Source organism: Thunnus albacares, chromosome 23, assembly GCF_914725855.1.
Source record: "Thunnus albacares chromosome 23, fThuAlb1.1, whole genome shotgun sequence".
Classification (NCBI taxonomy): Eukaryota; Metazoa; Chordata; class Actinopteri; order Scombriformes; family Scombridae; genus Thunnus; species Thunnus albacares.
In genome coordinates, this window is record NC_058128.1 from 2484794 (window position 1) to 2501924 (window position 17131).

The 17131-nt window shown below is 36.7% G+C and overlaps 1 protein-coding gene across 4 annotated transcripts in view; it reads right to left on the minus strand.

Moving 5' to 3' along the window:
* Nucleotides 1-13586, minus strand: part of LOC122975252 (calcium-activated potassium channel subunit beta-4-like) — a 43725-nt gene extending 30139 nt beyond the window's left edge. Inside the window, exons 1-4 of one of the 4 annotated variants that reach the window (XM_044343602.1) lie at nt 13507-13586; nt 7019-7128; nt 5369-5550; nt 321-491 (exon numbers count right to left, since the gene is read on the minus strand). In XM_044343602.1, coding sequence (XP_044199537.1) covers nt 321-491; nt 5369-5550; nt 7019-7028 — 363 coding nt within the window. In that variant the 5' untranslated portion in view covers nt 7029-7128; nt 13507-13586. Of the gene's footprint in view, nt 1-320; nt 492-5368; nt 5904-7018; nt 7129-8263; nt 8535-8663; nt 8700-13506 lie in introns of those variants that run through there. The other 3 variants (XM_044343605.1, XM_044343604.1, XM_044343603.1) reach the window with 3 other exon arrangements.
* Between the last annotated feature and the right edge of the window lie 3545 nt (nt 13587-17131).

A 17131-nucleotide genomic window follows, 5' to 3' on the forward strand; every position in this document is an offset into this window, starting at 1 on the left:
TAAAGCTAATGTTAGCCATATCAGCTAGCTAGCTTACAGTTGTTGAAGGTGTAACACAGCAAACATCAACTCAACAAAGCTTCTAATTTGCCACAATTTTCACAAATATCCAGCAGAACTCTTGCTAGCTGGCTCAAGTCAAGCTAAAGTGTAAAAAAAACGTACATTGGGTTGATATAATAACATTTGCAATTTGAAAACGTGGTGAAGTTGAAGTTTTTATGTAAATCTCAACATGAAACTTTTAAAACAAAGAACATTGCTATCATTTGTAAGTTTAACACACCACAGTGAACGAATAAAAAGCACTTTGTCGGTACCTTTGGGTTGAGGACCAGCTGCTGCTCATCAAAGTGCAGCAGAGCCACAGAGTTGGACTCCGAGTTGTTAACGAAGATCTGCAGGCAGGGATAGAGCGACGTCCCTTTACAGTCCGCACCGCAGGTAAACACACACTCGAACATTTCCTCAGGACGCAACACCGACACCACCTGGAGGACAGAAAACAGACAATGAGAATATTTTCTATTTTTAAGTATATTTAATTTAGCCACTTTTTTTTCTCTCTGACCCAGATCCTTAACTTAAGTACCAACGTAGCAATGTAAAAATACTCCATTACAAGTAAAAGTCCTGCTTGAAAAATCTTATTAAGTAAAAGTACATAAGTATTAACAGCAAAATGTAGTTAAAGTATTGCAGTAAAAGTGGTTTGGTCTCTCTGACTGATATATTATTGTATATGACATCATTAGATTCATTGTTTCAAGTCATTTTTTAAGAAAAAAATATCCAAATTTTCTGATTCCAGCTTCTTAAATGTGAATATTTTCTGGTTTATTTAGTCTCTATGACAGTAAACTGAATGTATTTGGGTTTTTGGACTGTTGGTTGAGACAAAACAAGACATTTTAGGTTGCTTCTCAGGCTTTGAGAAACAGTGATTGACACTTTTCACCATTTTCTGACATTTTATGGACCAAACGATGAGAAAATAATCGACAGATTAATCAATAATGAAAATAATCATTCGTAACTGTACTTATGTCTGAAATCAAGGGCCCAATGTTTCAATATCAGCCACTGTTGTCTTTGTAAACTGCTTACTGAACAATTGTTCATACATATAACTGCTATCAATATGTGCGTAGACACTGAATAATGACAAAACAATATCTTTGGATGTCAGGCCTGAATATGTCAGAGAACGTGACCTGAATGATCAAGATATTTCAAATAAAAATGAAGACTGATTGCAGCAATTCTTCTGTGCATTAACAGAGACATAACATAAATAACAACCGCATGCATGAGAGTAAATATCAATAAACGTGTAACACACAATCAATCTACGCAGATTTGATAAAAGTCAAAGCTTTCTTCATCACTCAAAAGGTTGGAGAGCTACAATAAAGTCAGAGTATTGTGATTTATGTTATATTAAGCAGTGGATTAGTGAATGACATCACTCTCACTGCCACATGACATTGGTTTTTTAGAAACAAACACAAAAAAAAAAAGTCTTCCACTCTCTATAATGCATGAACATTATTCCAGGACGATGCAATAAGCTAACAGCCACATAAATCAAGTCAGTATGAATTCATCATCCGCAGTAAACAGGAGTGCAAGCTGTGGCCGCCTGCAATTTGAAAACTCCCAGTGGCTTTAAAAGGCTGTGCAAACACTTTTAATAATCCGCAGTGGAAAGTGACACAGCATGAAGGAACCTGCACATCCAAATGACCTGAAGGTACAAAAACACACTTTGTATTGGCTCGTAAAACAAAACAGATTAATGACTAAATATGTTTGATGACTAAATAAGTGCAAAAAGGCTTGAAGTTGGTTGACCTGTCGTTTCAAATAATGTTAAATTTGTGTGTGAAAACCAAAGGTCATGTTTTGCTTCAGAATGGAGGGACCCATTTTCAATATAAAAAAACACCAAACAAACAGCAAAGTCATCACTAAAATTATGACATAGCAGGGCTGCAACTAACATTCATTGTATTACTGATTCATCTATCAATTATTTTTGATTAATAGATTAATTGTTTGGTCTAAAAACGTCAGAAAATAGTGAAAACATTTCTTGTTTCGTCTAAAACTTAAAGATAGTTTGCTGTGATATAAAACAGAGAACTTCATATCTGAGCAGTCGGGGCCAGTAAACGGCATTTTTGATTGACAAATGGCTTACACAATTATCAAAACTGTTTGCAAAACCAGTTAATTAACCAGTTGTTTCAACTCTAATTTGACCTTCACACAAGGATTCTCAACATTTAACGGCCCACGACACAGTTTTTAGTCGGTTAGTTGTTACGATGTTGTACAAGCTGTTTGAATTCTTCTTTTGGGAGTGAAGGAAGCTCCAGATGGAATAAAAAATATGATACATTATATTCAAAACCTTTAAAATATGTCAGTGTTGTTTTAAAGATGTAAAAACCTGGCCCGATTATCATCTCGTCATTGCATCATTTCCAGTTGACAATAAAGCTACAATTAATATATAAGAGTTGTTGTTCGTTCATGTATGTCACCATTTTTCTGGTTCAGGAACAGCTGGGTTATCTACTTTTAATTCCCGCCTGCTAAACTCTGATTGGTTGTTTTGACAAATGATGAATCAGCCGTCAGTGACCACAACAAAAAGTCAGAGATGAAGCGATTTTACAGATTTTAACAGATTGATTGGGAATGAAGCTGCAACAATTAATTGATTTTTAACAGCAACTATTTCAATATTCAAATTATTGCTTGAGTCATTTTCTTCAAGCAAAAACGTTGCTCTTCCACTATCTCGAATGTGAGGATTTGCTGTTTTGCAGTTTTATATCATTGACTCATTCATCTCTGTGACATTGTGACGGGCATTTGTAACTATTTTCTGACAGTTTATTGACTAGAAAATAATAAACTGATTAATAGATTATTAAAACATATTTATCTTGCAGCTGTATAGTTGAGAAACTGTCTGCGAAACAGAACAAAAACCTGAAAAGTACAAGTGAATTAGATGTAAATACAATTTTGTAGTAATGTTACGGAAAACAGGAACTTCACTTTTAATGGAGAAGAATCAGAAACTGTTTTAGTAAAAACACCAAAACTAAAGGAAATAATGAAGTAATGACAGGACAGAGTTTCAGGTCGGCCATCAGTCAGTAACGTACAGTTCCAGCGTCAGTGTGACGTTTGATTGACATCTCAGGGTGACTGATCTGATCACCTTCACTGTCCATCATAATTATTCATGTTAACAGCAAATTAATAAAACTGGTGTGTATTAGTTCCTGTGCTGATTCATCACTCTACACTTCACTCGTTTCAAGTGTCTGAAGGAGATTAACACAGAGCACCTTCACTCAAATGATAGAAAACATGTAAATACGCCTGCAGCTGATGATTATTTTCTATCTCTACAACTTTTTCAGTTAGTAGATTAACCATCTGAACCGTATGACATCAAAACAGAGAAAAATCCTTCTTACAGTTTCCTGGAGCCCAAAGTGATGTCATCAAGTGTCTTGTTTTGTCCGACAACAGCCCGAAACCCCAATATATTCATTAAATTATAAAGCAGCAAATTTAACACTTGAGAAGCTCAAACGAGAGAATGTTGATGCTGATTAATTTCTGATCGATCGATTATTCAGCTGATTGTCGCAGCTCTGCAGGTAACAATGGTTTTAACATTTTCATCAGCAGGACAGTATGATGTCAGCTAATAAAGGTACTCTACCATCATCAATTACTGTCACAATTTTAATAAAGACGTTTTCCAATAATATGACAATATCATGTATGTAAACTCACATATGACATAATCATCATGATGTTCAGAGATGTTCTGTGTTCCTCTCATGCTGTACGTGAGACCAAACTGAATAAAGCCATATTCACCACTTCCAACCTCTATATTATCACTTGTGCTGAAATTAATTTTTGCTATCGATTCTTTTTTTCAATGAATAAATTCATGAAGTTTATAAAATGCCAAAAAGAAAACTGTGAAACATGTCTATCAAAATATCCCTGAGCTGAACAGTAGGTGACATCTTCAAATGTCTTGTTCAATCCAACAAAGGCCAAAATATTTAACTTAGATTAGATAAAACAAATAAATCATCAAATTGGAAAAGCTGATATCAGAGCCTCTTTGGTATTTTTGCTTAATCAATGACAAATCTTCAAAATTTCTATTTTTAACTAATCATTTCAGCCAATAATCTATTAATACTTCTAGTATTGCTACTGATAGTAACCCCAATAAACTAATAATACTCATAATAGTAACTAGTTTTAATATTGCTGAAGCAACTATACAATAAACTAAAGGACAAGTGTGTGTTAAACCAGCAGTCAGGTGTCTGTAATCATTCCTCCTGTTCATACTGGATATTAAAAGATCCTTCAAATGTGCTTTCAATGGAAGTGATGGAGGATAAAATCCACAGTGTGTCCACACAGTCATTTAAAAGTCTCTGTGAAGCTTCTATTCAGCTTCATCAGTCTGAGTTAGTCATATCAAGTGGATATCTGACACATTTACAGTCTTTTTAGCATCAACTTTTAAATACATTTTTTGCACAGAAGGAGGACTGTGGATTTTGTCCTCCATCACTTCCATTGTAAGGTCATTATGAAGGGATCTTCTAATGGTCAGTATGAACAGGAGGAATGATTACAGGAAGAAAAACAGCTTTAATGTTCATTTGGGCTCCTGACTGTTGGTTTAAGACACACTTGAAAAATACTACCACAGCGACTAGTACTATCACAACTACACCTGAATTGGACACTAATAGCACTAAAAATACTACATTACTAATACTAACAGCTGCTTGTACTACTGTTGTTATTGCCAACACTTCCACTGATACCAAAACAACGACTACAATAATACAACTAGGCTACTAAAATACTCCACTGTGATAATACGTCACTATTATTACGATTACTGTTACACTCATAATAGTAACTAGTTTATCTTAACAGTAAAACTCATACAGGTAAAACAGTTACTACTTAAAAGCTGGATATTATATTTTTAATACACAAAAAATACTAACAATATTTTTAATATCATTAAAAAAATACTACATTACTAATACTAGCAGCTGCTTGTACACAACCTACACCAAAACTACTACTACAATAATACAACTACTAAACATAAGCACAAATACTCCACTGTCACAAGTTACGTCACTATTATTAGTATATATTATTGAGCCCTAATACTTCATCCACTAACCCTCCAACTACTACTAAGTACTACTACTACATCAACAACTACTACAGTCCGTAGCTCCGACACCACCACCGGCGGCTGCGCGGAGCTGGTACCCGGGCTCACCGTGCAGTTGGCCGGCTTGCTCTGCAGGCTCTGCAGGGTCGGGCTGAGCCAGCAGAAGCCCAGGATGAAGAGGCTGAGGATCCCGCAGGCGATCAGGAACAACCCCAGCCGGATGCTCTTGTCCTCGGCCTCGGAGTACTCGTACGACACCCGGATCTTCGCCATGGCAGCCCCGCGGAGACCTCCGCCGGCATGGAGAGGAGGAGGAGAGGAAGAGGAGGAGGAGGCGGAGGAGAAAAAGAGGAGGATGGAGGATGATGAAGGTGGAGGAGGAGGAGGAGGAGGAGGAGGAGGCGTTTGCCAGCCTGCTGCTGAGAAACTGTTGAGTTTAAACACCGGCTGCTTTCTGTCTCTGAATCGGTTTTATCTGCCTCTGGCTTCATTTACCCTCCCTCTCTCTCTCTCTCTCTCTCTCTCTCTCTCTCTCTCTCTCTTTCAGACTCTACTGCCTCTATTTATCTTCTATTTTCACTTCCTCTCCTCGTGAGCTTCCTCCCTCCTAATTTCTGTCATTTATTCTGCTCATTTTAAGTCTCTGTTGCAAAAGAAAGTAACACAAGAAAAAATAAAAACCTTTTACTACAAAACAACCCTCAACTTTCCATATTAAAGGGTCAGTTCACGCAAATGAACTTCACTTAATAGCAGTGGTTGAGGTAGGCTACTCATCATTTACTTCAGTAAAAGTAGCAAAAATACTCCATCAGTAAAAGTCCTGCATTTAAAATGTATTATCAGCTAGATTTACTGAAAATATCAAAAGTAAAAATACTAATTTTGCAGAGAATCAACTGCCATGACTGTGTAATAAAGTATATTATTAATACTACATGAAAAATCCTACTAAAGTAAAAAGTACATAAGTATTATGAGCTTGATGTAGTTAAAGTATTGCAGTAAAAGTACATAAGTATTATGAGCTTGATGTAGTTAAAGTATTGCAGTAAAAGTAGTGGTTTGGTCCCTCTGACTGATATATTATTATATATGACATCATTAGATTATTAATAGTGAAGCATCAGTGTTAGAGCAGCATGTTACTGTTGTAGCTGCTGGAGGTGGAGCTAGTTTACACTACTTTATATACAGTTAGCTAGTTTAGTCCACTGGTTCCCAACCTAGGGGTCGGGTCCCTCCAAAGGGTCAGCAGATAAATCTGAGGGGTGGTGAGATGATTAATGGGAGAGGAAAGAAGAAAAAACAAAGTTCTGATACACAAATCTGTTTTCAGTTTTTGGACTTTTTCTCTAATCTTTGATTTTTGCTGAAATATTGGATCATTTGAACATTTATTGAAATGAAAGCATGTGAGAAGTTTAGAGGGAAAAATCACTATTTGGTGGAGCTGTTAACAACTCATAGACATGTGAAATGTGACCCCGACTACACACTGCTTTTTGTAAGACGTCAAAAGCCAAAAAGGTTGGAAACCACTGGTTTCATCTTTAACAATGTGTTGTATTTTAAAAGCTTGTTATATTATCCATTGTGTCAAATCTTCATCTGAAAAGTAACTAAAGCTGTCAAATAAATGTAGTGGAGTAGAAATATCAAGTATAGAAATGCTCAAGTAAAGTACAAGTACCTCAAAATTGTATTTAAGTGAAACTATTATACTGATATGTGTGTAGTGTTCAGTTGTCCACATACTTTTGGCCATGTAGTGCAGCCTGCAGATATCTGGGATGTTTCTGTGGTTTCATCTCTCTCGCTCTCTGTTTCTGTCTGCAGGTTCAGTGATGCTCGGTCGTCACGGTGGCCTGATGATTCAATCCAGATTTATATGTTATTTCGCCACTGGCTGCTTGTTGTTCTCTCACTGTTACATGCTGGATGAGATAAGCCTCTTAGTGCAGGGAGAGCACATCACTCTCTCTCAGAATCCTCCGTTTCTCAGGGCTTCATGATTGCTTTTATAAAGGACAAATATACTAAAAAAGTAGGGTCTTGATCAACTTACCAATACCAGGCAGTTATTGATAAAATATTTACTGAACACAATGAGATGAACATCGAGATTAAACCTAAGTTTTAATGATTTTGACAATTTAAGTTTTCAAAATCTGCCAATCTCGAATCAAACAAAAATAACATCTACAGTAACTTTTTTCTGCACTGATGATTGTCGGGAGCATATTTCCATCTTTAGATATTTAATGAAATAAGTTAACAAAATAATCTCACCGAAGGTTAATTTGGAAAACTGGACTGAATTTTCTGAGTACTTTAAGCATTTTGACTTCTCGTTCACGTTAACTTAAATACTGAATAAATAGTAATAAAAAAAGTAAGTAAATAGTAAATGGAAATTTTAGTCTTTACAAAAAGCTTCAGAACAACGACTAAATGTTCCTTGTGATGAGATTATTTTGTCAACTTCAAGGCCAAGAATGAACTTGTTCACTGTTTGCTAAGTCTCAACCTCCTTAATCAATACCAAAGCACATCAAGCAGTTTACAATGCTAACAGTGGAATGATTATCATCAATATAATTTTTTAAACAAAGGGTCTTTGTTTTCACACAGAAGTAAACAAAATCAGCTTCTCATTTCTGGCCAACAGAAGGTGATTTTGTCGTCTTAAATGACAGCTGTTGCCAGCAGATTTTATCAGCTAGCTAGTGTAAGCTAATGCTAACATTACAAATCTGCAAACTGGCTAAAAAACTGCCTGCAGCTGACTTTTTAATGTTGTTTAAACTTAGAATCTTGTAAAAGGGTCTTAAATATGCACACGATCACTACATAATTACATGATATACAGTAATGCTAAAATATTTAGGCTAAAGCTAACAGGTCTCAAGCAAAAAAGTTTTAATATAAACCTTTGGTGCTTACTGTAGAAAAACATAAACTACTTGGACAGGCATTAAGGTAGATATTTTTAAACTCTACATTTCAGTTGTAGTAGATGAGATCGACAAATGCATAGATTGTAAAAAATATGGAGCCACCATGACGTCACCCATTGGTTTCTGGAGAGCGGTTTTGAAGCTTAAAGTGGGCGTCTCCGGCTGGCGCCATCTTGGCAGTACCTGACATCACCTAACTTCCAGCTAATCCAAAATGGACAAAGAGGTGGAGCTGAGGCGGCTGAATGAAGCCTGGTTGCTGAAATAAGCCACCTAGCGGTTAGTGACCTGTCACTCAAAGTGGCCACGTCCTTAATTATTACCCTCATAAAATTTAAATGGGTGAGTTATAAAAAATCACTGTCTGTACCAGAATATAAACATGTTTATTTCTGCTGTGAAGTTGGGCATTTTAACATGGAGGTCTATGGGGATTGACTCACTTTTGGAGCCTCAAGTGGCCGTTCAAGGAACTGCAGTTTTTGGCACTTCCACGTTAGCTTCATTTTTCAGCCCCGGAGGTTGCTGCTTGGACAAATGACAGTAAACTTAATATCTTTGGGTTGTGGACTGATGTGGACGTTTGTGGACATTTATGGACCAAACAACTAATCGATTAATCGAGAAAATAATCGACAGATTAAGTGATAATGAAAATAATCACTAGCTGCAACCCTAATATATATATATATATATATATATATATATGTATGTATACGCTGATGAAGCAAAGTTTCTGAAAACAAGTTGGGAAACAGTTTAAGGATAAAATCACAACATGGGAATGTCTGTTTTTGTTTAATTCAGTTTCTGTCTAATTACCTGACAATTCAGGAAAATGCAACATAATGATGCAAAAATAAAACCAATGGCAACCACAGTATAAATCTCTGATGGTAGACATTACGGTAATATTACCACATATCGGCCAACCCTACATGTATTATTATTTTTCACGGTTATGTAATTTCAGGAACATTATCTTGCTGTTTTCTATAATAGAAACTCACTGGGTCGTTGTATTTGTTGAATGATGTGTTTTTAAATGTGTATTGTCATCTATAATGTCTATTATCTTTACTGTACTTCATTACTTGCTGCTGTGATGACACAGTGTCTTTACGTGGATCGATAAAGTTTCATTTCATCGTGTTTGTGTTTGCGTGTGTGTGTGTGTGTGTGTGTGTGTGGACTGCTAGAGTGTGATCGCTGTTAAAGATGCAACCAGCCGTCCAAAATGGCCTCCAGGGACCAACGATCAATGAGCTGACTGAGATGTATTGACTTCTCTCCTTTTCAGCCTGCAGTGAAGAGTCCAGCCTGTGTAAAAAAGGCACTTGTTGACACGCCGAGGGCTGAGGATCCAAAAACCATATCAAACACACTATTAGGTGTTTGTGCAGAAGCTGTTATGATGTTCCTGCTGGCCGGTGGTCTGTCCCAGCCTGTCCAAATATCAGACTCTTTTTGTAAACACAGACACCATCGTCCACATTTCTCATCTTCTATGATTACTTAATTGATTGATGTCGTTAGTGTCAAAGGAGATATAACTGTGAATCATTGGCATAGAACTGGTAACTGACTGTGTTTCTTACTAATGTGACCAAGTGGTAGCATGTTAATGGAAAATAGTAAGGGCCCAAGAACGGATCCCTGTAGGACAGCATAGTTTAGGCTGCTTTTAATCATTTGTTAACTACCAGGGGGCAGAAAGACTGCTGAACACAGGAACAGAAGCTTATCAAGTTGTTCTGGCTAACATGTTAGCAAACAGCAACCTATTTAGACATCCAGTAGACACAGAACAACATGATCGTCCCATTGGTGTCATGTTTGTGTCCAACTGATGGATGTAAAGGTGTCCAGAAAGAAATTGAAGCAAATTTTCGCCTTTGAAAGACAAATTTTTGCCTTTCTCCTTTTTCCTCTAGTCCCTCTACGTTTAAGTAGATACGTAAATCCCCAAGATATGCACAAATGTTTTGCTCACATGGACACATTTGTGTTTATTTGCACTGCCCTGAGGCAATTTGTGCCTAATCTCATCTTTCCATTGGCTTTGTATGCAATCATGCCACCTCTAAAATTCACTTTGTGTGCTGTCTGAACACACAGTAAGTCCAAAATCTTTTAGCTCTGGTTTGGTCTCCACCAATTCCTGAGAAAAAAAATCTGTCTCTTTAGTTGCTAGATGTTCCACTTTCTTCACCAGCTAGTCTCTAACTTTGTCCGCTGCTTGGTGCAGGGCAGGTCATGTACAATGGTGTTCATCAGAACTTGTCTCCTGGAAATAGCTGCTTATAATTTTACCGCAAGTTTGGAGAGTCTAAGGGACTGAACCACACCATCCATGTGCAGCCAGAAAGAAAACAATGAGCTGAAGGAGGCTAGAGGTCAGGGTATGCTCGAAATGTATGCACTGTTTCAGAAAGTTTCAGGAACTATCACAGGGGTTTCAGACACAGTTTGACCATCCAACAAACACTTCTGTTGGAGTATACTGAAAGTCAGATAAATCAGCCAGTTTGAGAGTCTCTCTTAACCATGTGATGGTAGTCAATAATAAAGATAATTATTAGTTGCAGTCCTGATACATCTCGTTCCAGCTCTGACACTGAGTGAAATATTCAAAATCAGAGGACTTTCTATGGCTGCACCATTTCCTCCAATGTAAACATTTGATATATGTCCTGTGTATCATTTTAGACTCATACGCTTGCAAATTTCAGCTTGACATATTTGGTATATTTGCAATGTTCCAGATGTCCACCAGAATTACAAATAAAGTTCTGTGGGTTTGAACAATGCTAGACTGCACAGCATGTTGTCACAAAGGAAGAACTTGTGTCATTTTTTATCTGCAGTTCAAACATTTGATCAGTTTTGTTGCAGGGGAAAAATTTAGTTTCATCATCGAAATGCTGTTTAAGTATTTAAGAGTCTTTCCCTCAATAAACACTGAATACTGGAAGGGTTTTCTTTTTATGAAAATGGTCAAATAATAGTGAAGTTATTGAATCCTGTCACTTTTTTGCAGCTGCATGGTAAAAATATCAGTGTTGACCTTTAAACAATGATATCCTTCAACCTCTAGTGGACGTACGGTATTATCTCCCTCTGCTGCGGCTCTGTCTCGGCCTGTTGCATAAACGTGAAGCACTGAAAGGCTCCAGAATAAAGCCTCAGCATTATGCATTGGTAATCAGGGAGGCATGTGGCAGGATTATTATCATCTCTGTGGATCAAAAGATTACAAATAATAACGGACATCAGCGTGGAGGAACACGTGTCTCTGCAGAGCGCTCACAAGCACCGAGCATCAGAAAACAGCAATATGAGGAAGAGCACAGAAAATATCACTCAGCACACCTGAGATTAAAACTCAGGCTGGATGTAAGCAAGCAAAATGGAGGGAATTGATATATACATATATATATATATATATATATATATGTATATATATATACACATCTCCAGAGATGTATTAGCATGAAGGATGTAAATGATGCAGACTGTGTCGACAGTTGGTATCCTCTTTGGACTGGATTTGTGCTTTCAGAAAATAAAACAGAACAGATAGAAAAGGGCATCGTCTGACTCAAATCAACATTCAGACGATGCGATCAGGCTGCACAATATTTGCTCCCGCTGTCCTCAAACAGCAGAAGTCGTGCTGCTGTACAAAGAGCGGCTGTGCTTTCACTGCAAAGGCAACATTTGGTTGAAAATCCCACCAGCGGCAGGTAATATCCCTCATTATGGAGATGATGGCTGCCACTCTCAAAGCATTGTGATGGAAAAAAATGTAATGGAGTGATGCTGCAGCCCTGTTCTGCACCATCATACTGAGGGCAGCGTATTACGTTCAATGTGTTATTTCGACTCCAAACATTGACAGCAGCAGAAGCCGAACACAAAACGACAGTCAGTCCTGTAATTTGACAAACGAGGAAGTTACGACTAAATTTCAACAGGTTGTATAAAGTTTAAAATACTGTTTCACAAACAGTAATGATGTGGATGCTTGGTTCTTGAAGTGTTTTAGTGATTTTAAATGGATTTTGTTCCCTATCTGCATTAATTTAACACAGTCTCTCTATTAAGTATCGCCTTTATAATTGTTTTACCTTATTTAATTACATATAATAGTCTTGGTTTATGTTGTTCACAATTGTGTAGCTTAACTTTTCATTGTTGTTTTAATCTAATTTTTTTCTATAACTTTATATAACTAACATTATTAGATAATTAGTTTTTGCAACAAATAATAAACAGCTGAATTTATCACACTGCTTTCACATAGTCAAGAATAAACTGTCACAGATGTTTTAATCCTGTTTGTTGAACAAATAAAGATATTATTATCATCATTAAAGGAAATACAGAGAGTAGTAAAAAGCAAAGGATAAATATCCATCTGTCAATCTCCCAGAATGATTATTATTATTATTATTATGACTTAAATTTACTGTTCTTTAACTTGTATTGTTTGGAGACAATCCACAAGTATCTTTGTTTTCATCAATACTCTCTGCAGAGTCTCATGTGTGTGATTGAGTGTATTTACTGGTCGGTCTGTGATTGTTTGACCTTGAGGCAGACGAGTGTTGGGTCGATACACATCAGTCTGGTTTTTAATCGTGTACTGAAGCCACAATAATAAAGGTTTTGTAACTTCTGTACTTAAATGAAGTAGTTTGTCTTGATATTTTTTGCAGGAACAAAACTCAGCAACTCAAGTTTCTTTAACTCTTGGATGTTAGTTTCTGCTGCATCTCAACAGCTGTGGAGCTCCGACTGATGACTGATTCATTACAGATTACAGGAAACTTGTTGTTGTTGTTGTTGTTGTTGTATGAGACAAGGTAACAACAAAAAGACGTCATGAGTCGTGATGTTGTTTTCAGTTAAGTTAATGTTGTGTGACTGTGATGTTTAAAAGAGGAGTTTCTTCATCTGCTTTAATAAGAAAGTAAGTTTCAGTTTTAACTTCTCACATTCGCCCACTCACTCTCACACTCTTTGTTACACTTTTTTTTTTTTTTTTAGATACGTTGCATAACTGCTATTTAAACACTAATAACATTATATTTATATTAACTGAATATCAGGAGGCATGGAAACTATATATGCAGAGAATTTACAAACTAAATACAAGCAAATGAAAGAAAAAAAGCAGTTATGAGTCTTGAGTTTGTGTGAAGTTCAGCACTGAAGACTGAGACGTCCTGTGAGAATATTTCCAGAGCACCAGGAACAATTTTAGTAACTCAGGAACTCTACCTGATGTTTCCTGTGATGTTTCTAACCTGCTGTTGTTGTGTGAATATCAGGAGATAAACAGTCGGTGCCGTTAAACCGCCGCAGAAGAAGAAGAAGAAGAAGAAGAAGAAGAAGAAGAAGAAGAAGAAGAAGAAGAAGACACGACGGGATGACGTCATTAAAAGAGCGACAGTCAAAGAAAAACCATGATGGAAAAATGACGCTTCTGTTAGTTTCATGTATTGATGTGAGGAAGGTTACAGTCTCCTCATCTTCACTTGCTGTTTGTTTGTATTAAATTCGGGTGCAGACATTCTTGATCTTTGTGAACTTTGACATCTGGCGTCATCATCGATTTCAAACATTTTATTTGTGATGTTTGTACTTCTTGAAAACAAAGTTAGCATTTTCAGAAAAACGATGATCCAGAACTGGACCAAGATAAGAGAGAAACAGCTCCAACAAGTCGGTCGTCAAATACAAAAGTTCCTGGAACTATTCAGTGGAGAAAGTTTTAGTCCCTGCGGTCTAAACGAAGGTGACGTTTCTGATCGTCTCTCGGGATGTTTGATATTTTAAATCAGTGATGTAAAAGATGAAGGACTCGATGTTCCAACAAAGCATATCATTGTTTTAATTCAAGCAATTAGTCCATGAATTGATTGATTGATTACAAAGTGCTTCATAGAGCAACAAAACCAGGACAGATTTAAATAAAAGTAGCGACAGTAAAATAACTGTTAAGACAGAACAGCGTTGAGGCTGATCAACAACCAGTTAAATAATAGAATATTACTGAGATGAAACAAGGTAATAAAAACACGTATGTGCACGTGTGGATACATATCTACACCAAATCATAAACATACATGTAGAAGATTAGTCGATCGACAGAAAAATAACAATTTCAGTCATTTTTCAAGCAAAAATAGTGAAAAGGTTTCAAACGTTCTCCAGCTTCTCAAATAAGATGATTTGTTGCTTTTCTTGATCACATATTATTGTAAATTAAATATCTTCATGTTTTTGACTGTTTAACAAAAAAAAAAAAAAACAACTTTCAATTTGAAGATATCACTTTGGGCTCTGATATTGATATTTCATTGGTAATACAGTTATTTGATTAATCGAGAAGGAATAATTGGCAGGTTAGTCGATCATCTGAACGCAAACATGATGTGATCAGATGCAACGTTAGTTCCTCCATCACTCTGCAGTTTTTCTTTCTTCTGTTTTTCGGTTGGTTTGAGAGTTTGGAGTCGTTTCCTCTAAATTTAACAGCTGATTTTAATCTCCACTGTGTCTCTACTGCTGCAGTAAAATCTGCCGGTTTCTGCTTTTATCACCACATTAAGTCTTTATTGCTTTTACCAGAATGCTTAGCGTCTGTATGGTGTGTGTATGTGTGTGTGTGTGTTTACCTGCAGGCTATAAACCAGCCCTTGACCCAGAACAGTCTCCAATAAACTTCATTTTATTCATTTTCTTCAGCCGTCACCTCGTCATCACACATTCAGCTGCTTGGAGCGGAAAATTAACAGTAATGAAAAGTCAATTTAATCAATTTGCTTTCGACAAAATTAGAAGCGTTCAGTGTTGTGTAATAATACAAAATGTTTCCTGGCTGCAGAAATATTACAATAATCTTCTCTGCTTCATATTATCCAACATGAATCCTTTCAGTGGATGTAAATAAGAGATTCTGAGAACATAAAATATGATATATATCGATAATTTATAGATTAAATAAAGATTGAAGCGTCAGTTTAATCAGTGCAGTTGACTTGCTCGCCTGCCTGTTGAGGTTCCTTTAGCTTACAGCGCCCTCCTGAGGACGAACTACTGAAACACAGCTGACAAAACGATCTCACCTCAAGGTCCATTTAGTAGCTGCTCCGGAGCTTTCATTCATGTCATTTAGTATTTTGCCCATACGTTGTTTTTGATCTCGTATTGTAAAGAATATTTGCATGAAAGATGTTTTACAGATAAAGTTATTATTAATGTTTTGTCAGCTGCTGTTTTCAAGGTCAAGAATTAACACTGAAGTTTAACTTAAGTGCTACAAGTCCATGAGAACAACTGAGCAAACTCTCACCTGCTGATGAAGATGTGTGAAATGATTGAAAGTTCTTTAAAAAAAAGTCACTAAGTGGACCTTGAAGTGAGGAGTGTGGACTGTGTTTAGTGACAACAGTAATTCATTTTCTAATATAATCTTATGATCTGCTGCTCATGTAAATACATATTTCTGTCAGGCAGAACGTAAATCGGTTATTTAAGATGTTCTTGTTTATAATTCGGGAAGAAACGAGTCAGAAGTCGCTCATTTTAAAATCCTCCTCCAAACAAAAAACAGTTTTTTTTACTCTTCAGTTGGACGGTTGTGCAGTTTGTTTTCATCTTCATCTGTTAAAAGAGGAAAGTTTCTCTGAACTCACCTTAAATCTCAGTTTAACACGTTTACCTACGAGCACAAACACGGAGGATGAAGTGATGAAGGAGATATCATCATCATCATCAACATTTACATATTCAGAGATTCAGGATTTTTACATGAAGGAGATTTCAGTTCGAAGTAATTCAAGGTTTTAACAAGGTGATTTCACTTTTTTGCGAAAAAAAACCCAAACAAAAACAAAACAAAACGTCAGATACAAATTATTATTCAAAGCGTCTTAAAACATGTCTGGAGGGCATCTCTGAACTTTTACATAAACATTTTATATTTAAATACAAACATATAAAACTACAGCTGAAACTACTGATTAACTGATCAGCCAATCGGAAGAAAATTAATTTGTTACCAGCGTTTTAATTGTGAAAATTTGTGTGACAGTAAACTGAAAATCTTTGGGTTTTAGACTGTCGGTCGGACTTTATTTTATTGACCAAACACTTGATTAATCAAAAATGCGATAATTAATTGTTGCCCCATATGAGACTGATATCTCAGTTTTCTATCAATAATTACAGATCTGACAATAAAAGAAACAAAAGCTCCACTAAAAGCTTTCTCCACTGAGTCAGAAATATGTTAGACGTAACATAATATAATATAATATTTACAGTGAGTGTTTTAAAAGTTATGTTTGAAGAAAAAGAAGGTTGTCGTCGGACCTTCTGGAGCTCCTCCGTCCTGGAAAACAAAAGATTTTTGCACCACAAAGACAAGAAAAAAAAAACACTCAGGACTCCTCGTTCAGTTTCATTACCAGAATATTTATTTTATTCTTTTTTCTATTAAAACACTAGCTGCCATATTTAATAAAACAGCCAACGGCCAAGCGCCTCAGTCCTCATCCTCCAATCAAAATCTTCTCGAACAGGTCACATGGGTCTGTGGGCGTGTCCTTGGCTTTGCTGCTGCAGTGTGAACGAGCTGGCCCCTGTAGTCACGGCAACAGATGTCGCCGCCGTCGCGTCGCGTCGCGGCACAGCGGTTGTTGTTGTTGTTGCTAAAAGGTTGGTGTCGGTGGAGTCGGGCATGGTCCCCTGTAAACCGTCTCCATGGTGGTTTCCGTGGTAACGGGAAGTCTAGTATTGCATCGTTTACTGGCGGCCAGAGGAGGGAGCGCCTCCTCGTTTCTGACTATTTCTCTTTTTGTTTTTCCACTTTTCTTAAAAATACTGCCTCGTATGTATG